This window comes from Brachyhypopomus gauderio, chromosome 11 (genome assembly GCF_052324685.1).
Source record: "Brachyhypopomus gauderio isolate BG-103 chromosome 11, BGAUD_0.2, whole genome shotgun sequence".
Classification (NCBI taxonomy): domain Eukaryota; kingdom Metazoa; phylum Chordata; class Actinopteri; order Gymnotiformes; family Hypopomidae; genus Brachyhypopomus; species Brachyhypopomus gauderio.
In genome coordinates this window covers 22,907,340-22,928,712 of record NC_135221.1, presented here as the reverse complement: position 1 = coordinate 22,928,712, position 21,373 = coordinate 22,907,340, and the positions used below count along the sequence as shown (strand labels likewise).

The 21,373-nt window shown below is 40.4% G+C and overlaps 4 protein-coding genes across 17 annotated transcripts in view; 2 read left to right on the top strand and 2 right to left on the bottom strand.

Moving 5' to 3' along the window:
* The first annotated feature begins 1,520 nt into the window (after positions 1 to 1,520).
* Positions 1,521 to 7,146, top strand: plp1a (proteolipid protein 1a). The gene is made up of 7 exons (XM_077022784.1): positions 1,521 to 1,710; positions 3,314 to 3,500; positions 3,775 to 3,931; positions 4,168 to 4,336; positions 4,571 to 4,644; positions 4,786 to 4,851; positions 5,436 to 7,146. The coding sequence occupies exons 1-7, from the start codon at positions 1,707 to 1,709 to the stop codon at positions 5,514 to 5,516; spliced, it is 738 nt and encodes a 245-aa protein (XP_076878899.1). The 5' UTR covers positions 1,521 to 1,706; the 3' UTR covers positions 5,517 to 7,146.
* Positions 7,147 to 9,116: 1,970 nt separating this feature from the next.
* rab9b (RAB9B, member RAS oncogene family) lies at positions 9,117 to 11,351 on the bottom strand. Of its 2 annotated transcripts, none has more exons than XM_077022783.1 (2): positions 11,250 to 11,351; positions 9,117 to 10,294 (listed from the first exon to the last, which is right to left on the bottom strand). In XM_077022783.1, exon 2 carries the CDS (start codon positions 10,251 to 10,253, stop codon positions 9,645 to 9,647), a length of 609 nt encoding a protein of 202 aa, XP_076878898.1. In that variant the 5' UTR covers positions 10,254 to 10,294; positions 11,250 to 11,351; the 3' UTR covers positions 9,117 to 9,644. The 2 variants fall into 2 exon arrangements, with proteins under 2 accessions (XP_076878898.1, XP_076878897.1); XM_077022782.1 differs by lacking the exon at positions 11,250 to 11,351 and adding an exon at positions 10,378 to 10,875.
* On the top strand, positions 10,962 to 15,274 carry pofut4 (protein O-fucosyltransferase 4). 2 transcript variants are annotated; one of them, XM_077022780.1, is made up of 5 exons: positions 10,962 to 11,200; positions 11,499 to 11,630; positions 12,192 to 12,872; positions 13,346 to 13,968; positions 14,129 to 15,274. In XM_077022780.1, the coding sequence occupies exons 3-5, from the start codon at positions 12,192 to 12,194 to the stop codon at positions 14,274 to 14,276; spliced, it is 1,452 nt and encodes a 483-aa protein (XP_076878895.1). In that variant the 5' UTR covers positions 10,962 to 11,200; positions 11,499 to 11,630; the 3' UTR covers positions 14,277 to 15,274. The 2 variants fall into 2 exon arrangements, with proteins under 2 accessions (XP_076878895.1, XP_076878896.1); XM_077022781.1 differs by lacking the exon at positions 10,962 to 11,200 and adding an exon at positions 11,263 to 11,402 and having other exon boundaries at positions 11,499 to 12,872.
* Positions 14,793 to 21,373, bottom strand: part of znf185 (zinc finger protein 185 with LIM domain) — a 40,792-nt gene continuing 34,211 nt past the window's right edge. For all 12 annotated transcript variants that reach the window (XM_077022772.1, XM_077022770.1, XM_077022767.1 and 9 more), the window contains 17 exons: positions 21,098 to 21,181; positions 20,857 to 20,928; positions 20,619 to 20,693; positions 20,282 to 20,356; positions 20,073 to 20,144; positions 19,863 to 19,946; positions 19,644 to 19,718; positions 19,272 to 19,307; positions 18,930 to 18,998; positions 18,438 to 18,506; positions 17,949 to 17,981; positions 17,096 to 17,164; positions 16,941 to 17,003; positions 16,703 to 16,759; positions 16,321 to 16,377; positions 15,950 to 16,052; positions 14,793 to 15,334 (listed from right to left, as the gene is read on the bottom strand). In XM_077022772.1, coding sequence (XP_076878887.1) covers positions 15,236 to 15,334; positions 15,950 to 16,052; positions 16,321 to 16,377; positions 16,703 to 16,759; positions 16,941 to 17,003; positions 17,096 to 17,164; positions 17,949 to 17,981; positions 18,438 to 18,506; positions 18,930 to 18,998; positions 19,272 to 19,307; positions 19,644 to 19,718; positions 19,863 to 19,946; positions 20,073 to 20,144; positions 20,282 to 20,356; positions 20,619 to 20,693; positions 20,857 to 20,928; positions 21,098 to 21,181 — 1,192 coding nt within the window. In that variant the 3' untranslated portion in view covers positions 14,793 to 15,235. The remainder of the gene's footprint in view (positions 15,335 to 15,949; positions 16,053 to 16,320; positions 16,378 to 16,702; positions 16,760 to 16,940; positions 17,004 to 17,095; positions 17,165 to 17,948; positions 17,982 to 18,437; positions 18,507 to 18,929; positions 18,999 to 19,271; positions 19,308 to 19,643; positions 19,719 to 19,862; positions 19,947 to 20,072; positions 20,145 to 20,281; positions 20,357 to 20,618; positions 20,694 to 20,856; positions 20,929 to 21,097; positions 21,182 to 21,373) is intronic.

Sequence of the window (21,373 nt, the reverse complement as noted above, 5' to 3'; positions counted from 1 at the left end):
CCATGGTGGTGTTTGCTGGGTCTCCTCCCCTTCTTTGCCCGGGTGGCGTAGCCTGGCATACTTTGGTGTCTCTTGTCGGCTCGCCGTTCTGTGACGCTGGGAGGCGGCAGACGGACGAGACACAGATCTGCTGTTTTTCCAACGACACGTTTATTGAGAACATATATATTGCGCAATAGCGCACGAACAAACATGCACACACAACGTGCAGACTTTAGACAACGACGAGCACAAGACACTGCGCGAACGCACATTAAATAGACAGACCACATCAACCCCACGTGATGACGAGATGAGCCACAGGTGAGACGGATAATTACAAGACATATCCGCACCCACGGAGATACACTGAAGCAGACGAATAGACGCAGACAACGTTAACACACGCCCCAAAGGAAGGGTTCGGGGACCGTAACGTGACATCCTTTAAATAAGCTGTACACGTGTTTATATAAATACTGCAAAATTAGAGAAACCTAAATAATTTTACTGAAATCCATGATTTAAGTTTAAATTATTTAATATCTGATAAACTGAGCCTGGGTCAGTGTCTGATCAATGTCCGTTTTACTGCCAAGTTGGAATATAACCAGATCCTGCAGAAAGAGAAGATTTATTTCTGATATGATCCTAACAATAGAGATATCTATTTTAAGGCTTTCACAACGAGTCTGGTTTTAACATATGAAAAACAGGCACGTCAGAATTTGAAAATGAACGCATGTAAATTAATGGCGTCTTTCACATCCAGTGAAAGCAAGGACCTTAAAGGACCGCCGCACACCTCGCGCGAACCTCCGCAAACGGCAGAAGCGTTCATAATTGCCGCGTCACATTCTGTGCAGTGTTGTCCGAAACGATATGAGGTAGTATAAAGAAACACCCCTCAAAAACAAGGGATGGAACATTTACCTGACGAATTTTAATGTTGCTTTGTGTTTCAGGTTTGAAAAGTGCTGAAATTTATGCTTTAAATAATGTGACGAAAAAGCGCATTATTTCGAATCATTACGAGTATATGTATAAATATTAGGGGTGGGCATAGATTAATTTTTTAATCTAGATTAATCTCAAATTCATAATGAGCGTTCATAATTAAATGTTTATTCTCCCCGCAGTGTATTCTGTAGTAGGGGTGTCATGATTCTCTAAATTTACAAAATAATAGAACAAATAGAGTATTAACAAACTAAACTCTATCCTACAAAATTTATTTAAAAACTACAAAAACAACATTTTAGTTTTAAGATACCCCCCCCCCCCGTCAACGTTCGATACACATAGCAGCACCCCCCCACCCCAGTTCTCAAGCCATTTGTGTCCCCCCACCTATGAAATCAAAATTGGCACACTTGAAAGGCCTAATAGGCAATAATTCTAAATAACTCTAATTGGTACTTTTCAAGAAAGGTTTAAAGACATTTCTGTTAACTGATTTATTTACTTTAAAACGCGGACAATGATATGCAAATGAATGTCTCTTTCTTCAAGTAAATTTCTTAAGGCAGAGGGAATGTTGACCTCGTCATTCTTCTCCGTCCTGAACCCAGCCCATTTGAGTGTGGGCTTGCAGTTCATTGAAAAGCCACATTCAGCCATCTGGGTTTGTTCACTCTGAGAGATTCGGGACACAGACTATCGAAAGCAACGACGACATATGGTCGCACCCTCCAGCACAAACCAACAGTATTTACTACCTTCTAGGAATGGGTGAGTCATTTATGGATAATTTGTCTCAGTCGGGTATTTTGAGGGAAGATTCATTTTTTTATGGTCACCTTTATTTTTTGAGTCGATTGTGTAGCTAACTTTTACGGGCACTTTGTAGGTAACTTGTTTGTGACAGGACTGTCCTCGCCGGTTTGGGACAAAACATTTATTGAGAAGCTAAATTAAATAAAATTTTCTCCCTTGTTGGACTTCATCAGTGATATTATATGATATGATTTGATATGGTGTATATAACAAAGCTAATCTTGCTGCTATATTACTGTATCTATTTTCTTAAATTCTCAAATGACTCACATTTATAGCCTGTTTACTAACAGGTTACAATAATGCAGTTGACAGTTTGGAAGCTAAATATCAACTCGGTTGGAAAAAAGTAATTGTATCTACCAAATATGCAACTTAAAAGCCTTTCGCCATTCATATTAAATTATATTAAATTAAATTTGTTAAATTAAATAAAATTTTAAATGTGTAGTCCCTTGAATTTTACAGGTTTCTTATTCACATGCTCCTGGTAGGCCTATGTCACCCCGTTCATCAACAGGGCCTGTTCTTTAGCGTTCTGGGAAAGGTATTAGCTAGTCCCTCCACATAAACTCCCAAGTCAGGTTTTCCATTTCTGCTGCTGAAGTCATAAGCCACCCCCATCCCAACAGCGTTCACATGTAGAGCTGTGCCCTTTTGTTCAGCTCACATTGCGTGCCCTTGTGTTTGCGAGCTTCTTCGAGACAAAGGCCATTGTCAGTGAAGTCACAAAAGGAGATGCTCTCTGTGCCTCAGTCCGGCCTCCTCACATGGTACTCCCTGGTTCTCTGCTTCCATACACTGTGGTGGAGGGCTGGGGGGGTTGCTTGCTTGTATCCTGTCAGCCGGACTGTTTTATGGCCCCAGCTGGTTGCTGAGTAGTTGTGTGTGGGAATGCACCAGGACACATGCATACACTGACTCAGATGTTAAGATATTAACACTGAACTGTTCAATTTCTTTGTGTCACTATTTATAGATATTGTTTTTACAAATCAGCACTGAGAATTGGAGGCCTGTGCTAAGCCTCTAAGCATAAGCACACTGTGCCAATACTATTGTAGTGTAACTCCTGTGTTGAGACCGGCCCTCTACCCAATAGCCAGTCAGCAGCAAACTAAATGATTATTGAGACAGAGTGTGTGTGTGTTTGTGTGTGTGTGTGTGTGTGTGTGTGTGTGTGTGTGTGTGTGTGTGTGTGTGTGTGTGTGTGTGTGTGTGTGTGTGTGTGTATGATAGGGCATTAATAAAGGCTAAGGACTGCAAAGACTCCTCATGTTCTAAATATGAGGTGAATTAAGAAACACGTCTAATGAACTGTTCAGTGCGGCTCACTTGGAAGCCAATAAATATGAAAACATTTGCCAATAATAAGAGTTTTTTGTATGAGGGCTTTATTGTGAATCTGTTAATAACTGAAGCTGAAGATATCTGGTTTGGTGCACGGAAGGAGGGAACACTGAAATGGAGAAAGAATGACAAGATGATGGATAGAGTGGAGTGCAAAGCGATGATGAAGGTAATGATGATGATGACAAATCTCATGTGATTCCTGTAGGTTGCTACGAGTGCTGCATGCGTTGTCTGGGAGGAGTTCCCTACGCCTCCCTGGTAGCCACCCTCCTCTGCTTCTCAGGCATTGCACTGTTCTGTGGGTGTGGCCATCAGGCCCTCACTGAGACCGAGAGGCTCATTGAGAGTTACTTTGCCCGCGACCTTAAGGACTACATCACACTGGCATACCTGTAAGTGGTGAGAGCCACAACCACACTGCAGCTATGGAAACTGCACAAGGATAAAGTCATGGAGTAATTTTACAAAACATTATAGACCTTCCTTTAGCCCATGTCCTATTTTTATCTGTAATGCATAATGATATTTTATTATGACATTTTATTAGTATTGACCCATTAGCAGCATTTGAGACACTTGGTGTATTTACTAAATCTATGAGGATGCACAATAAGTATTTCTCTCATCTGTCATATCTCTCTCTCTCTCTCTCTCTCTCTCTCTCAGTATTGAGTACTTCCAGTATGTCATTTATGGCTTGGCGACCTTCTTCTTTCTCTACTGTATTGCACTACTGGCGGAGGGTTTTTACACCACCAGCGTAGCAAGACAAACATTTGGGGAGTTCCGAAGCACTGTGTGTGGCCGCTGTCTTAGTACAATGGTGAGGACCACATCTGCCTCTAAATGTGTGTTGAGTCTGAATGTTTAAGACATTTCAGAAATATTTGTGATCTGTCTCAGGGCCTTTTGTGTCAGCATCTTTTCTCACCCTGACTCAAAATAATGTATATGGCTGCTCAATGTCGTGGGCACTTTCAGTCTAGGTCCTCGACCTTTTCATGATCAAATACTTTTGATTGGCAGCAGAATCACTCATATTCTGTGTCTCTTTGGCAGTTTATTGTGATCACGTATTTCCTGGCTGTCATCTGGCTGCTGGTCTTCGCTTTCTCTTCCCTTCCCATCTACATCTTTTACAACATGGCGACCACCTGCCACACCATCAACATGCTCTCCGAAACATCCTCCAGCATCAACCAGCTGTGTGTTGATGCCAGACAATATGGTAATGAACTCGCACTCTCTATACTTAATATCTTCTGCACTCCTGATACTCCTGACAGGTCCTTTGCTGCTATTATAACAGTGTCACATATAAATGTCTTACAAAACCATGTGACATAAATCTGGTTGGTAGATTCATCTCACAGGCTTTCATACTCTGAGGTTGATTGTTGATGTGTTCATTAGCCTCCTGAGGCTGCCTGACAGAAGCTCAAAGATGTCTCGTTTCCTTCAGGTTTGCTCCCATGGAACGCTGTGCCAGGAAAAGCATGTGGCATGACCCTGTCCAATGTGTGCAGTAAGAGGGAGGTACGACCTGCTTCTACAGGATCACTGTATATGGACCTGACATCAAACATTAGCACTGTGCATTTGGCTTCAGAGTCCTGACTTCTGTAAATTCTTTCTGTTTCTTTCTGTTTCTGTTCTTTCTGTCTTTCTGTTTTGCAGTTTTTCCTGGCCTATGATCTCTATATTGCGGCCTTTGCGGGAGCTGGAATCACCTTATTAGCACTTGTGAGTAGAAGCTCTAAGATGTCAGTGTTTGGTGCACTGAACAATTCCTCATGTGGTTCAGTGACATACAGTAGTTGTAGGTGTAAAAGAATTCAGATCCTCCATTAATAATGAGTTCAAAATATGAGTCTGTCTCTTCTTTGCTCCAGCTCAGACTGATCTACAGTACTTGTGAATACAGCCATTTTATGTTTTTTTCCAAATATTCTGGGAGCCTTCTCAACAGAATGTTATGACTACATGACGTGTTTGCATGTGACTTCTCTCTGAACTCTTGTTAATGCTGAATTGGGGGTGGCAACCATAAGAGACGTTTTCTTCCTCACTAAACAAGTTTTGTGAGCAGGTCTTTTAAAAAAGTGTAGTTGTAGTATGAACAAAGATTTTCTTACTAGTAACAAAATCGTTATTAAAAACAGATTTTATGATTTATCACACTCAGTATTGTTGTAATTCATCTCCCGCTTCTCACCAAACACACATCACTCAATAAGCTTTTATCAAAATGTTTTTGAGCGTTATGATGAAGCTGACCATCATGACTCTTTTTTCCCCTCGTTCTCTGTTTCTCTATCTCTCTGTAGCTCACATACGTGGTGTCAACTACCTATAATTTTGCAGTTCTACGCTATCTGGGGAGGAAAGGTTTAGGGCCACGATCGTAGGCTTCCTGCTGACATCTGTCCCCATGCTGCCCCGTCTGTTATCGTCTAGCAGTGACCCCTCTGGAAGAACTCAAGCAAATTACTACCTGCTTAACAGCACATCACTGTCTGTTGAACACATCTAAGGAATCTTCCAAAATCGAAAATCTTCGAAATTGACTTGAAGTGACACCTTTGAAACAGCTCAGCAGAGTTTTGTCCACCAGGTGGTGCTGTATTTCTGAGCCATAGCGCCTAATGTATGTTTTAAAAATGATGATGGCCAATCAAAAAGCAACTTTATGGCTGTTTCTTGTAACATTGCTTGATTATGTGTCACATCAAAATCTACATTTTTCAGGAACTTTTTTTTGTAAATCGTGCATTTACTGATGAACATAAACTCAGTTTGACAAAAAGCAAAGTGATAAAAGCTCAAAGCTCAAACACCTCACACTTCAAGGCTTTGCATAACCTGTTCACAACACATTTGGTGTCAGTTGGATTTAGCTATTTTTGTTTTGTATTATTATTGTTTAATTGAACTTTTTAAGGCACTGCTGTTTGGTTTTGTTTTGTTTTTTTAAGATTCAAAATGGCATTAGTGTGTCTTTTGTATTAGTGCCGACTTCCCTCACTAGATGTGGGATTAGTATACCCTATTAGTATACCCTATTCCATCTAAAGTGTTGTACACTGTTATTATTAGAAGTAGTTTTGTAGACTTCTGAAGTGGGTTTTTTTTTTTTCTTTTGGAAAGTACTCTTTTAGAAATAACTAACAAGGTTTAATTAAACAAGAATGCTTTTTTTTCCTTTTGTATCAATAAAGCACCCTCGTGTTGCTGATGCCTGGAGACTATGGTAACAATCTTTTACATTTGGTTCCCATGGTGCCAGGCACAGCAATACTTGCTGTAACCACAGCAGATTTGAACAATAGAGCCTGTGGCTGGAATGGTTTTAACATTTCAGAGGCATCTGGCTTCTGAGTTCTTGCCAATGAAAGATGACTCGTAGCGTTGGATGGATATTCATCTCAAATGCTAATTTTGTCACCTAAAAGCTGCATTTATTTCTCACTGTAAATATCAGGATAAAATTTGTAGTTATTGTATAACATTCTTTAGCTAGATTTTAACTAATCATAATGAATTACATTTTATTCATCAAAATATTGATTTTGTTCCACTAACAATATTTGTTATTGTAATCCAATTTTAGTTTGGATTGTGAATAGTTTATCCAACCAGGTTTATTTTTGTTTAACCTGTTGGCTTTGCATTAGTGCATTATTTGGACAAAAGCAAGTGGGGAGACGATACTGGTAATAAATCAATGATCAATGATCAATGAATGATCAATGGCCTTTAATGTGTCCTGTGTATGTGTGGGACTGGGTTTATCAAGCTTGTGTTTGTCAGCAGGTTCAGCCCTGTGTACCTAGTCATGTATCACCCTGTACTGACAGTGGTAGGACAGAGGAGACATCACACCATGTCTGGCAGACCGCTGAAGATTCACACCACCTTCTCCTTCCACCTACAACGCTATTAACCAGTGACGTGCAGCCCAGAAACACACAGTCCTCTTGATATAGTGTGAATTATGGGAAAATCTACAGAACAGTATGTACTACTATAGCTGCTGTTATTGATGTGCTTTGAATCAAGATCATGGATATTTCCCTTTTGGATGGAATATATATTTTTAAAAGGTTCTTGCCAAAGGATTTTTTCTTGTTTAATGATAATTTTGTCACAGACACTCATGACACATTGTCAACTGAAAGTTTTATTCATCTCACTGGCATTGGATAATTGCAAACTGAATTAAGTCTGGCGTGTAAACAGAAGCAGTCTTGACTCCTGTTTTACCACAGACCTTATAATGCGAGAGGACAGGCTGGACGGTTGAGGAGTTCAGCCTTACCTCAGGTACCGTGACACAAACTGAGCCCAGCTCAAAGGACATGGAGCAAACATTTTGCAATACTAGACAGCAATTTCGTAATATGTCAGTACAGTATTTGTGAGTGAATGCCCAGTGCAGTACAGACAGCAAGTGACATAAGCTTTCCAAGCCACTACTTGCCTTTAGTGCAGTAATTGCCTTACACACAACCACAGACATGACAGTCTGCATCATAACCACAGACATGACACACACAGACATGACTCTCTGCATCATTTCTGGGAATAGAGACAGATTTACAAAACAAGAATAAAAGAAAAAAAATTAGCAAATTATAATATTTACGCATTTTACATCGTGCCTTATGAAACAAAACAATAACCGTAATATAAACAACAACAATAATGATTTAACATGCATGTCTATAAAGCTGAATACTTCTTTAAATAGACTTGTTTCACATATGCGTTAGTACACAGCTTTATTCTCAAATTTATAGAGGGCTGCAGGAAGATTAACATTAAGCATCCTTAGAATGCATCACCTAACAAATCAAATACTGTAAAACAAGATCCAACATGACTATATCAGAATAACTGAGCACACTGTTGTCATTTTTTTGGGTACCTTAAAAATACTCAGAAACTGGCTGTTAAAAATCCTAATAGATTTCTGTACCAAAATGTGAGGAGAAAACACAGTGTCTGAACTGATTCTGTTTCACAGTGAACTGTTCTTATTAAACACTGAAGGAGGCAAGTTAAATTGATGGAAACTGATGGAGAAAATTAAGCAGTAGAGCTTTAACATGCTACAAAGTGCAGAAATGAGAGTCATCCATCTGGATAATGCAACACATAGAACATGTTTCAGGCTTGGACATGAACATGAGATCATTAGCCACTCAAGCCAGGTCAAAGTCCACTATGATTGAGCAAAACAAAGTAACAGAATATGTAAAAAGAAAACATTTCAAATGTCTTAATAATAACATTTAAAGAACCAAAGGCTATAATTTGTCAATTAGAAATCCACAGGACTGTTCCCATGTATCTTATATAAGCAATACACCTGGAAGAAAGAGTGAAATGTGGTATACTTGGGCAAATGTACGTTGGTTGCTGCCCCCCCCCCCCACCTTAGCACATTCAGATTAGACTAAGAACACAAACACAACTGATATCACTACTTATTTAGTAGTCATAATACAGCAAAAATAAAACTCTGAAAATCAATATTTAATTTGCTAAACAAATAAACTCCTGACAGTTAAACACTACAGTGCCAACTCAGTCAGTACATTCTGATATGAAGGACTGAGCTTGGATGCAAACCAAACAAAAGAGAAGACTTTTAGTGAACACTCTTCCTCAAATAGAAAGAGCAACAGCCCTTATTTCCAACAGTGGGCACCAGAGCACCAACAAACGCCACTGTCACTCAATAGAGAATGTAATACATGTAACAAAGGTAAACGCACAGCAATGTACCCAGGAAAAAAATGTAACAGCACAAATCACATTGTTCATACTCGATCAATGCCAATGCCACATATTCCCTTTTTTATAACTGTGTTATAGGCTTAGCAAATTGTGACCTTTTAGAGTTCTACAGTAGTAAAGATTAGGATTATATATATATATATATATATATATATATATATATATATATATATATATATATATATATATATATATATAATGAGGTTAGTCTACTGTTAAACATCATTAGGATTATATATATATATGTTTGTATATATATATAATGAGGTTAGTCTACTGTTAAACATCAAAACACAAGCAGAACTATGAGCTGGCAGCAGGAAAACGCTCCACTCTAGTAAACTGAGAGGATCAATGATGACAGGCTAAGTGAGAAGTAGAATGGTGTCTTGTGCAACAATATAACTGCCTTCAGGTGGAGGAGAGTTAGTGTTGAGGCCTCCAGGGCAAGAAATCTGCATTGTCAGAAAATCCAACAAGCTACAGGCACAAGAGCTTTTGTCAGTGAAGACGGAAAAGATTATGCCAACATTGGTGCCAGACTGTAGAAAGCAGACACATAAAAATGATTGTGCCAGTGACACCATACAGTATTTCTGCTACATCTGTAGCTAAACAGCCCAAGGGAAGCCGATCAAAGCTACGTCACCCAACCCACCACAAGCTGCGTCATACCAGTAATCATCATCTGCATATGCACAGCAAAGCCGGATGTGTTGGTATGCACCTACACCTTAGCAGCAGGAGGAGCGGGCTGGCTTGCGATTACCATGCAGGTCAATGGTGCTGCTGAGGAGGGCGTGATCAACATGATCCTCGGAGGCCAGCACCGCCCGCACAGCTGCCTCAAAGGCGGCGCTCACATTAGTATCATCCTTGGCACTGGTCTGGAAGTAGGGACAGCGGCCATTTTCTTCACACCAAGCGCGTGCCTCCCCCTCCCCCACCTCTCGCTCCTCTTTGTCCACCTTGTTGCCCAGCACAACAAACGGGAAGCACTCGGGGTCACGCACATCTGAGTAGCGCACAAACTCCCTCTTCCAGGCACCCAGGTTCTGAAAGCTACGCACGTCATCCACTGCAAAGGTGAGCAGGCAGCAGTCTGCGCCGCGATAGAAGGGTGTGCGCAGGGACTTGAAGCGCTCTTGACCCGCCGTGTCCCAGATCTGCAGTGTGACTGGTCGTCCGTCCACCTCCAGGTCGCGGTTAAGGAACTCCACGCCGATGGTGTGGAAAGACTGCGAGTCGAAGCGGTCAGTCACGTAGCGGTTCATGAGCGAACTTTTACCCACACCACCATCCCCCAACAGGATCACCTTCAGAAGGAGACTCTTCCCACTCATGATGCCAGCAAAGGCTGAGTGACCCACAGACTCAATGTAACCTACACACACACACACACACAAAAAGTCTAAATGCATGTCATGGAGTGTGCAGTTTTAAAGTAAATAACATTCAAGGCCTAACCTTTTTGTAAGTGGACCCCAAGCATGATCATTTGAGCCAGTACTGTAATTTCTTCAGTTGTGGCTTCGGTAGTAGTGTTTAACTGACCCAGAGACTTTGAACAGGGCTACTCCCTCTGACAAGATCTACAGAGATTGGTTAATCTTTTAGAGCACACAGATCTAAACATCTTTTGTATTTCATGTAAGAACGTCGGCATGTAAACTTTTTTTTCTTTGGGGGAGGAGGGGGTCTAATCAAGACACATTAGCGCAAGTACTTCTTTATACCTCTTCTTTATAGATGTGATTCTAATTCGCAGGATAAACTACCGTTTAAAAGCCTTAAATAAAGAGTCAAGATGAACACTGGAATTGACGCATGTAATTTGAGGATTGGTTTATTTCTAGCCATGCGTTTATCCAGTTAACTGCTTAACTACGAGCAGTCACGTACATCATCATGTTTTTGGGAGCTCTGAGTAAACAATAACAGAGTCAGGAAGAGAAGGGCACTACACCGGAAACACGTGACCTCACCCGCCTACTTCGCGCAAGCGTACAAGCCCTTTTTTTAAAGGCTATTCTTTCGTTCCCATGTTACATTCGGTCTGTGTGTAGGCATAGAATGACATCAGCACAAATTAAATATTTTTTGTTGTTTTAGTACTAGCACAAAATACTAAATCATCCATGCTAGCGTTAACGTTATCCTAGCTTGGTAGCTATATTTTAATCCGCAACGTTCTTTGCTACTAAGGTCCTATTGATGCGTCCCAAAAAATCATTGTACTTTAGTTAATCTAAATATCTTAAAAGACACTGGCGTAACAAGACGGACTAAGGTGTTAAGTTTATTTATTTGTGTCTAAATTACATCATTGTTTAAATTACCTCATTCTGTGACGAGTCGAACAGCAGAGCCGCCGAGCTTTGACGTGCACGCGCCGTCGTGGCGCTGCGCGCGGCCCTAAAGCCCGCCAGAGGAGGCGGTGGTGTCTCTTTAACATCTAAATATTGTCGACCAACTACATATTTTATTGACATGTCGGTGGCATGACATAAATATTATTTGAATTAAAAATATTTTAAATTTTGAACATGTCGTTTTTTTATATGTTTACTAAGCTCTCGTTTTCACAGTGATCCTCTAGGTGGTGGTGGAGCCCACGGCGCCCCCTGTCGTGCAGCAGTGAAACTACAACACCAAATTAATTCAGCGGTTATGAGACCAACGGAGGTTAATAGTCGTAGTGTATAACCGCTGTAAATACGGTAAGAATTAATATGACTAGTTTTTACTAGCTGTACTAACGGTAGCTAATTGTACTAATTATTAAAATGAGTTGAGGGATGGACAGCAGCTGAACGTGTGTTTGGGACTTTTTCTACAATTCTTTATGTTGGTAATTTTAAACGTTCACCGCTAAGAAAGGGCAGTTCGTCTTCACACTGTGTTCAGTCTGGTTGGTTGTGGCCTAACCGTGTGGTATCCTGATATCACGGGGGTTCACACCAAGTCCTCCACCCCGCTGGACACTCGCTGGCTTCACGCACCCAACCCTCAGCTCAACCTGGACAACTGCACAACCAACACAAAAACAACAACATAGTTGTTTTCATTCCTATTAGATGTTAGTTTTTTAATGTTATTGTCACATAGCAGCGGTATTTGTTGTGGACCATAGACTGCCCGTGTTGTGGAATTCATCTGTGCTACTTCTAACTGTTGTAGTTATAAACGCGACAGCCGTGGTCGTCTTATCAATGTGGTGGCTTAAGTAAACCATTTAATACTTAACTGAAACACTAACCCAGTGCTAATTTGCCTTTTAGATGGGAGTACAGAGTGGGTGTATGCTCTGTTTGTGGCTTGTGCTGTGTACACTGCCATTTAGGTCCCTGGAGCCAGTAGACACTGTGGACACTGAGGTTTTTCAGCCCCAGAGTGCTCTTACTGGTATGGAGTTTGTTACTGTAAATTCTTATCGAGGTCCGGGCAACAGGGACACACGCAGTAACAAAGAGTTGCCCATTCTCCTGTGGTGGAGCGCCAACCTCTTCCCCCACTTCCCTGGTGACCGGGAGCGCGTGGACTGCCCCGGCTCCTCCTGCCTAGTCACACACAACCGCAAAGTCCAGCTGCACCGGCGCACTAGCTGCATCATCTTCTATGGCACTGACTTCCGTGCGTATGAGGCTCCGTTGCCACGTCTGCCCCATCAGACTTGGGCGCTGTTCCATGAGGAGTCGCCCATGAATAACTATGTGCTCTCTCATGGCCCTGGAATTCGTCTGTTCAACTACACAGCCACATTCAGACGGGAGTCAGACTACCCACTCACTCTGCAGTGGCTGCCATCGCTTCACTACCTCCTACAGCCTCCTTCAGTTTCCCTGCAGGAGAAGAACCGTTGGAGGCGGGCTGGGCTAGCCCCAGTGCTCTACCTGCAGTCGCACTGTGATGTGCCTTCTGACCGCGACCGCTATGTCCAGGAGTTTATGAAATACATAGAGGTAAGATATTGAGATAAGACTTTGTAAGTCACTCTGGATAAGAGCGTCTGCTAAATGCCGTAAATGTAAGATATGACAGGCTGTTATCATAATAAATTATGTTATGATACAATTTTCTAAGAGTATTGTGGATAATGTCACCAATTCCAAAACATTACAAATAGTTTTATGGAACTGTTTTTTCCTTGTCTTAAGAAATTTAGTTTTATGTGTAAGTTTGACAATTTTTTATCAAATTGTAAAATTGAGTTCAATAATATTGTCTGTAATTAAATTATATATATATATATATATATATATATATATATATATATATATATATATATATATATATATAGCTTTGCTATATAAGACGAATAAGCGTCTTTGCTTAATCTTTCCTGTCTAGAATGACATTGTCTTGACCCAGTACTGAGGTATTTGACAAAACTGAAGTAGACAGATACCAAAATAATTTTTTATGCTCTTTTTAGGTGGACTCATATGGGAAGTGTCTGAACAGCAAGCCTTTGCCCAAGCATCTGGAGGACACCAGCACGGCCACAGGTGAGGACAGCCGCTTCATGAACTTTGTGGCTCGCTACAAGTTCCATCTTGCCATGGAGAATGGCCTGTGCCCCGACTATATAACTGAGAAACTGTGGAGGCCGATGCATCAGGGATGTGTACCTATCTACCGGGGCTCAACGTCAGTGGCTGACTGGCTTCCCAACCGCTATTCTGCTGTCCTCACTGATGACTTCTCCTCCCCCCGAGAGCTGGCCAGATTTATCAGAGCCCTGGATGAGGATGATGCTGCATACTTGCGCTATTTGGAGTACAAGACACCCAGCAAAATCACGAACTTGCGCCTCATGGAAGCGCTTCAGAACAGAGAGTGGGGTGTCCATGACATGAGCAAGCCCAACTACCTGAATGGCTTTGAGTGTTTTGTGTGCGATCGTGAGAATGAACGTCTGGCAGCAGTAAAAGCACATGGGCAGAACCCTGGGAAACACCCTGCGCCCCAGCACAAAATGGCCAACAACAGCCATATGGGCTGCCCACTCCCCAGCCCAGCATTTGGAACCTTAGATGAGATTCACCCCAATGATAGGCAAGTTCACACATTTTCATATGCACCCATCATCACAAGTTGAAAGAACTGCAATATATTTTCACCTTGGTCTAAAATAACAGTTGTCTAAATGTTGAGATCGGAAGCATGTAATATTAATAGGCAAGTTTAAACATAAATATTCCATGTCTGTGTTCAGCTGGCTTCAGATGTGGCCGCAGGACTACTGGCAGAGCCTGGACCAAGCTGAGGGGCTGGTGTCACTCATACATCACAACGAGTCTGACCCTGGACTGCTCTGGCACCACATTCACAAGATGGCTGAAAGGAGAGCGAGGGGCCAGTGAGACGAACGCCCCCGTGAGGAAGCGTGTGACCTCATGGTCTCACATGTGACACGTTTTCAATTAAGGACTATTATTAGTCTTTCAATCATGGAGAGGTTTATTTTCCAAAGCCCAGCAGCTTGGAAAAAACAATTTACAGTTTACTTGTCCACTGAGCAATCTGAACAATTGTTATCACAAAAGTTTAATAATGCACATTATATGTGAAGAATTTGAAAACATGTATGTTATTTTTGTAATGAAAGGCACATTGCACCTATTTTGACCTGTACATGTGACTGACATAAATTTTCTTAAAGATCACGAGATGTTTTGTTTAAAATATTGTTCATTCTCATTCTGCATTTATCAATGCAGCTATTATAAGTCCATTAGTGATACCTGAATATCAAGATGCTGAACCTGACTGCTGTTAAACAGCATAAGACAGTTTCTTTGTGAAAAGGTGTTTCAGTGCATTAGAAGATAATATTTTTAGATTTCCTCAGTAAGTATCTCATAAAGCAGAACAACTAATTAAAATGGACATACACAAACTTTATTTCCAGTGAGGATAATGTTTTGTAGCAATATGTAACAAGGAAAGAAATACAATAGAAATTTCAAGGGTCTAAACGTATTCACATTTCCTGGAAATACATTCAGCTTCTGAAGTATGATGATAACTGTTGGTGAGCAAAATAAAATGCATATATGCTCATACCACAATTTCAAGACAGAAGCTCAAGAAGTAAGATGTCTAGTAAGATGTTAGTAAACATGAAAACCATAAATTTAGATTCATTTTACCAACAAGCACATTTTGCACAATAAGTAAAGTTATATAAAATAGAATAATAATAATAATAATAATAACCAACTGTTGTAGGAAAGCATAAGTAATTAATGATAACATACTGAAGTATTTTCTAAGGGAAACCAACTTCCTTAAGAAGGAAATGCCAGTTTAATTAGCCTCTCTAAATTACATTGGCATAGCAGTTCTCACAATGGACGGTCCCACGGTGCAAAAACATGTTGTCAAGAAAATCGCCCATTGGCTTGCTGCAGATGCCACACTGGGGGAAGGAAGAATGCAAAACAGTGTTTAGCTGTCGGAAAAATGGCAATGCATTACTGAGCCTGGCCTGCATTACTGAACCTGGCCTGCATTACTGAACCTGGCCTGCATTACTGAACCTGGCCTGCATTACTGAACCTGGCCTGCATTACTGAGCCTGGCCTGCATTACTGAACCTGGCCTGCATTACTGAGCCTGGCCTGCATTACTGAGCCTGGCCTGCATTACTGAACCTGGCCTGCATTACTGAACCTGGCCTGCATTACTGAACCTGGCCTGCATTACTGAACCTGGCCTGCAGTTATTCCTGGTTGTAACTTCCGAAGCTGATTTGAAGTAGACTTGAATCTTGCCAGTAAAATAATAATGTCCATGTGTAATAAAGGGTAAATGCACCATAGATGTATTAATTGTGTGCTGCTTCGCCCTCATAATATTAGTTAGTCAGCAGCACAAACTGTCCAGTGATATATGAGATGGTGTTGAACTGGACAGAGAGGGCAGCTATGTAGCCTGGCAGACTAGAGTCTATACAGAAATATTATAATATTTAATCATAAAATGCAGCTAGGTACATTTTAAGGTGTTCACTGAGGTGCAAGATATAAAGTACCTTGAAACATTCAGGATGGCATGAGATGTTAAGATGTTCAATTGTGATCTTGGCATCATTCCCTACAAGCCTTCCACAATACGTGCAGGCAGATGAGTTTGCACTGGCAATGAGAAAAAGACAAAAGGTCATTGTCTACATCATTAAAGGGTGAAGTCATTCCTACATTCACTAAGTGAGGATCTTCTAACTATAATTACAATATAATTCTTATTTGAAGGTGTTCATTGCACGTCAAAGACTCCAATAACCGTATTCTGCAGAGCTCCTAAACGGCTCATTCTTGGACAATGTCACTCAGATCCAGACCGATAGCCTCTCAACACAGCACTCAGCTACGCTAGTTATGTCTATCTAGCATCATGCATTACCTGGAGGGGCTGCTGTATGCGTATTTGGAAGTGGTTGAAGTCAAATAATCCCCATCACTGTGAGGAAGGACACAAAGATCATAACGTCAGTCCTACATCTCATACTGACAGAGGTGAGAAGTGAGCCAGGGGCCCGTGATGCCTCTGAGCAAGCATGTTACCTCCTGGTCTCACATATCACATGTTTTCAATCATGTTTTATTGTGTCAAAGCCCATCAGCTTGTCTGCTGAGCAAACTGAACATTTGTGCAATTTCTTTCTTCACTAAATGGAAAACCTTAAAACAAATCTGTAGGTGGGTAAACTCAGCATACACCTAACACAGCTACATGAAGCAATTAAATAGGTTACCTCTAAAGTTTTTATAGCATAGTGTATTACCTGGAGGGGCTGCTGTATGCATATGTGGAGGTAGTTGAAGTCAAATAATCCCCATCTCTGTGAGGGAGGACACAAAGATCATAACTTAAGACTCAAATCCCATTGACTCACCTCACTGTCCAACTGAACATAACAACTTCTATATATGCTATAGCATGCTTTATTCTTATGCCTACTCAGAAGTGTCTGATGTGTGTGGTTAGTCATTTCTCTAGCAATGAAGTGTTGTGCATCTTACCTGACATCATTTTGTGTGGATAGTTCAGACAAGTTCACATACTCTTTGACATAGACAAAGCTCCTATAAAAGAGGAAAGGTGAAAAGGCGCAAAATGTAGAAAGATGTTTTAACTCGGTAGGTTTCAGGTACTCTTCTGCCACAAGACTACATACCTCTTAGTGTCAGTGTCCAACAACTTGGTGTCCTGGGCGTGGCTGTCCTGCACTCTGGAGTATGTGTAACTGCGGTCCAAAGTCAGATAACAGGGACTGTAGCATTGAACTCTTCTGGAAGTGAACTGCTTTACATGCACCGTAATAAAAGGCAGCAACCCCCTTGAAACTGCTCTTGTCAACATGGTGTTACCCTAACTCTTGATTCAAAACTACACACCTTCTCTCTTTTGAAAAGCAAGTAAGAGATTACATAGTGTTTTCTGTGTTTTCAAGGAACAGGGAGTGTTAAGGAGCCAATGAACTAGGGCACAAAGTCCCGACATCCTTAAAAGCACATGTCCATAAAACAGTATTAGGTGTTATCTTTGGACAAAGAAGATAGGTAATCCAAGACAGAGTAAAGAGCTGAACCTCTGAAAGCTTGGCCTAAATGTAGTTCCTCAGCTCTCCATCTCTTATTTCAGAATGCAGGTACTGAACAAGTACAGCAAGTTCAGAAGATCTACATCACGATGTGACTGTAGCTCTAAACGTCACTCCTTCATAGGACACAGCCATCTAATCTTTGTTATTTTTAGCTTTATGTTATGTTTAATTAGCTAATCATTGTTTTAGGGCAGGGCTATTCAACTGGCGGCCCGCGGGCCAGAACCGGCCCTTTAATGAATTTGTACCGGCCCGCGGCACATCTCCCCATAAATAATAATAAATATTTGATAAACCGCCGTAAAAATAAATAACATTTTATTATCAACATTTTATGACAGGGTGTCGAAATTTACATTCGAATCTACTTTCGCGAAATTACTGTGTTTTGTATTTATGCTTTACAGTAAAAAGATGAACTTACTCTGCCATTGGTGGAGGGTCAGCCTTTGTCTCCCTGTGATCAGAAAGTTAAAGAAATCACAAATTGCACACTGGTCCTTTAAATAATGAAGGAGACTAATCCACTAGTGTGCTATTTGAGGGCTACGAAACGTGCTGAGTGTAGTCTGCCTGGATCTAACGAAGTAACGCTAGCACTGCACGGGTAGCAGCGGGGTTGGGTCGGTCCTGCCTCCTGCAGCAATATTAATAAGGTTGTATTCATCCTGTTAACAATGTTAACCCCTTATTACCAACAGATGACATGCCTATTCATATTAAAGCTTCTGGAAATAATGTTGTCCATGTTGTGTTTTTGGGTCAGTATGACCCAGTTGGGTTGAGCAATGCAATACAGTATGTTATCATGTTAACATTATGTCACAATATGATAATGTTAAAGAGAGAGAGTGTGTGTGTGTGTGTGTGTGTGTGTGTGTGTGTGTGTGTGTGTGTGTGTGTGTGTTTTTACCTCTTCTTTATTGTGGTGAGCAGAGTAGATGGTGTCCACTCATTCCGTGGTGACACACTGTCAGATGACCTATGACATAAAAATCACAGTTGTAAGTGGATAATTACTAATATACTTTGAAAAGCTACAGGTGAATCCTGTACAAGGAATAAAAGGAATAATCTGGACAAGACTGAGGTTATTTTTAGAACAGTGGTGGTGTATAATTTCCATATGTAGGCAACGTTAATAAGAGCAATGAGACATTAAGACAGTCTGCTTGCTCCTCTGTCTGAAAGACAGCATTCGAAGATCACACATCAGACACGGACAGACCCAGATACATTACAGCACACACACAGGGCATATATAGCGTTCCTCTGAAGTGTCACTTTTGAGGCTAGAATGCAAAGAATGGAACACCTGCACTTTTCAATAAGGTTTGAACTTCAGAACTGCCGATCTGCACTGGACTGTTAAATGTGCCAACACAACATGTTTGATAAACGTTACCTCGTTATATCAATGTCACTGGGAAAGTCATCATACAATCTACTCGTGACATCACCAGCCATATTCTCCCTGAGACATAAATCAACAACAACAAAGAATGTCATATATGTCATATCAAAAACAAATCCATTTTATGTTTTTGGTAAATCAACATCATTGGGGCTCTAACGCTGAGGTTATATGTACATTTGTCTTGGCATTTGCCATCATACTGATTCACTGACATGCTGGCTTAATACTGCCCATTACCCCCATCGTGTCTATCTTCTAGATTATCATAATCCTCATCACCATCATCATCATCACCCAACAGCATGTTAATCATTCTGGCTGCAGGCATACCTGTATGACATTATGGGATCAAACCGCTCTATAGTCCTGTCAAGAGAAAGAGAGAGAACCAACTGTATTTGTAATAAGTGTGATGTGTACACAGATGATTGCCTGTATTGGAAATCATCACCTTTACTCCCAAATCATCATCATCCCTTCTTGCACATTCTCATTAATGGACTGGGTTCAAATGGATCAGCAGAGCTATTTCATGCTGATTCTACTCTGAGTGATGAGAACAGATTGTCATGTGCAAACTGAATTCTAATGTTCTCCAGTCCACCTAACTAATGAGGAAGATGAGGAATGAACACTACCTCTTTAGAATGAACACTACCTCTTTAGAATCTCTTTTGAATTCTCATGTAAATGTTGCTTTACCTCGTGAAGTCTTTCTTTGGGAGCAGTACAGTTTGAGATGTCTCAACTATGGTTTGTGTTTTGTTGCTGCTGTACCTGCAATGACAGCAGGGTACTGAAATTTGGGCAAAGACTGCAACATTATAATCTTGTTGAAAATGCTTCACCTCTACTATTTTGAATGTTACGTATTGTATTTCTGAAACACCACTAAAACAGCCTTAAAAGAAAGAAGCTCACTTGTCTGTATTTTCTTTACTGGGCATGAAATCAAATCCAAGCAGATCCAGTGATTCTTTAGTCCTTTCTGATTGGGGCAAAGAGCTGAGGAAGTAACCAATCATATGCTCAATTGTCATTTAAGTAGAGGATATGTTGAAGTATGATCATTTCACACTACTTCCACAAAACAATACTACTAAAAACGGTTGAAGGAATGTGTTGCTGTACCTCTTTGAATCCCTTGTATACATCACAGTTTGAGATGTGTCAACTTTGCTTTGTGGTTTGTTAATGCTGATTCTGCATTGAGGGCAGCAAAAAAGATTAATAGTGATGTTACAGAATCTTGAATCAGACATGAAATATTACTTCTTTTATATGTTTTGAAACAATAATGTATTTGTAATAATTTGATAATAAAGGAGTGAAAAACTCACCTTGTGTCAATGGGGATTACGTCTTCGGCAAGCAGGTCCAGAGATTTCAAAGTCTTTTGGGATTGGGGCAAAGAACTGAGAGCAGAAACATCACATGCTCAGAAAATCATGAATATACTAGTGATATTTATTCTAAATCCACATGGTTAAATTATATATTATACATTAATGATAAAAAATTATTTAGACAAGGTGACATACAAATGAATGTTACAAAATCTTAATATGATTTTATGTAAAATAAATAGAAACCAACCAAGTATATAAAATTATCATAGTTTGAATAATCTCGCTGAAAATTCTCTCCAGTGGAATGGAAGCCATGTGTAATACATACCTGTACTCATGGTGTAGATCATTCCCTTTGATTATCTCTGTTTTGGTGGTTGTGATGGTAACCGTTTCAGTGGAACTGATGAGACATTACATTAGCAAATTAGGAAGCAGAAATAATAAAAATCTAACTGGAATAATATTATGATTATTAAAAATCTAAAAGGAAGATTCTTAAAAATCTAAATGATTTTTAATAATAAGATTAATAAAAATCTAACTGGAATAATATTATGCTGTACCTTTTTGAGTCCTTTGACCGCACAACCATTTGTGTTGTTTCAACTTTGGCATTTGATTTATCAGTGCTCAGCCTGTGATGGAGTAGCAAGAAACGAAAGTTCAATGAGTTCATGATGTCCACATATAAGCTGAACACACACATATATTACTTTATTTTAGTTTTTGCTTTTAAATATCTGAATTTTCAGTTACTAAGACACCATGCAGTTAACTCATAGATTTAGAAAGGAAAAACTTTACTTCTCAGAATTGGTGTCAATAGGGATGACATCAAGGGCAAGAAGATCCAGAGAGCCTCGGGTCTTCTCTGATTGGGGCAGAGAGCTGTGGGAGGAGCCAACATTGCACTCAAACGCATCTTTGCAATGCCCAGCTATACAAGACAATCCTATCTATGTGAATGGCGAATGTGGCCACTTGATCAGCTGTTTGGTGGCAGCGACAATGTAGTTATCCTACAAAAAATAATCTTAATTGTAGGGAAAATGCCAAGTGTACTTGCATATGGTTTTTGAA

Excerpts from the sequence above, each read along its gene's own strand:
- plp1a (XM_077022784.1), top strand. Across the intron at positions 4,337-4,570 it reads TGTTGATGCCAGACAATATG|GTTTGCTCCCATGGAACGCT; the intron begins GTAATGAACTCG and ends CGTTTCCTTCAG. Across the intron at positions 4,645-4,785 it reads ATGTGTGCAGTAAGAGGGAG|TTTTTCCTGGCCTATGATCT; the intron begins GTACGACCTGCT and ends TCTGTTTTGCAG.
- rab9b (XM_077022782.1), bottom strand. The coding sequence starts at position 10,408 with ATGATCATGCTTGGGGTCCACTTACAAAAAG. Across the intron at positions 10,295-10,377 it reads TGGGGTCCACTTACAAAAAG|GTTACATTGAGTCTGTGGGT; the intron begins GTTAGGCCTTGA and ends GTGTGTGTGTAG.
- pofut4 (XM_077022780.1), top strand. The coding sequence starts at position 12,192 with ATGGGAGTACAGAGTGGGTGTATGCTCTGTTTGTGGCTTGTGCTGTGT. Across the intron at positions 12,873-13,345 it reads AGTTTATGAAATACATAGAG|GTGGACTCATATGGGAAGTG; the intron begins GTAAGATATTGA and ends TGCTCTTTTTAG. Across the intron at positions 13,969-14,128 it reads GAGATTCACCCCAATGATAG|CTGGCTTCAGATGTGGCCGC; the intron begins GCAAGTTCACAC and ends GTCTGTGTTCAG.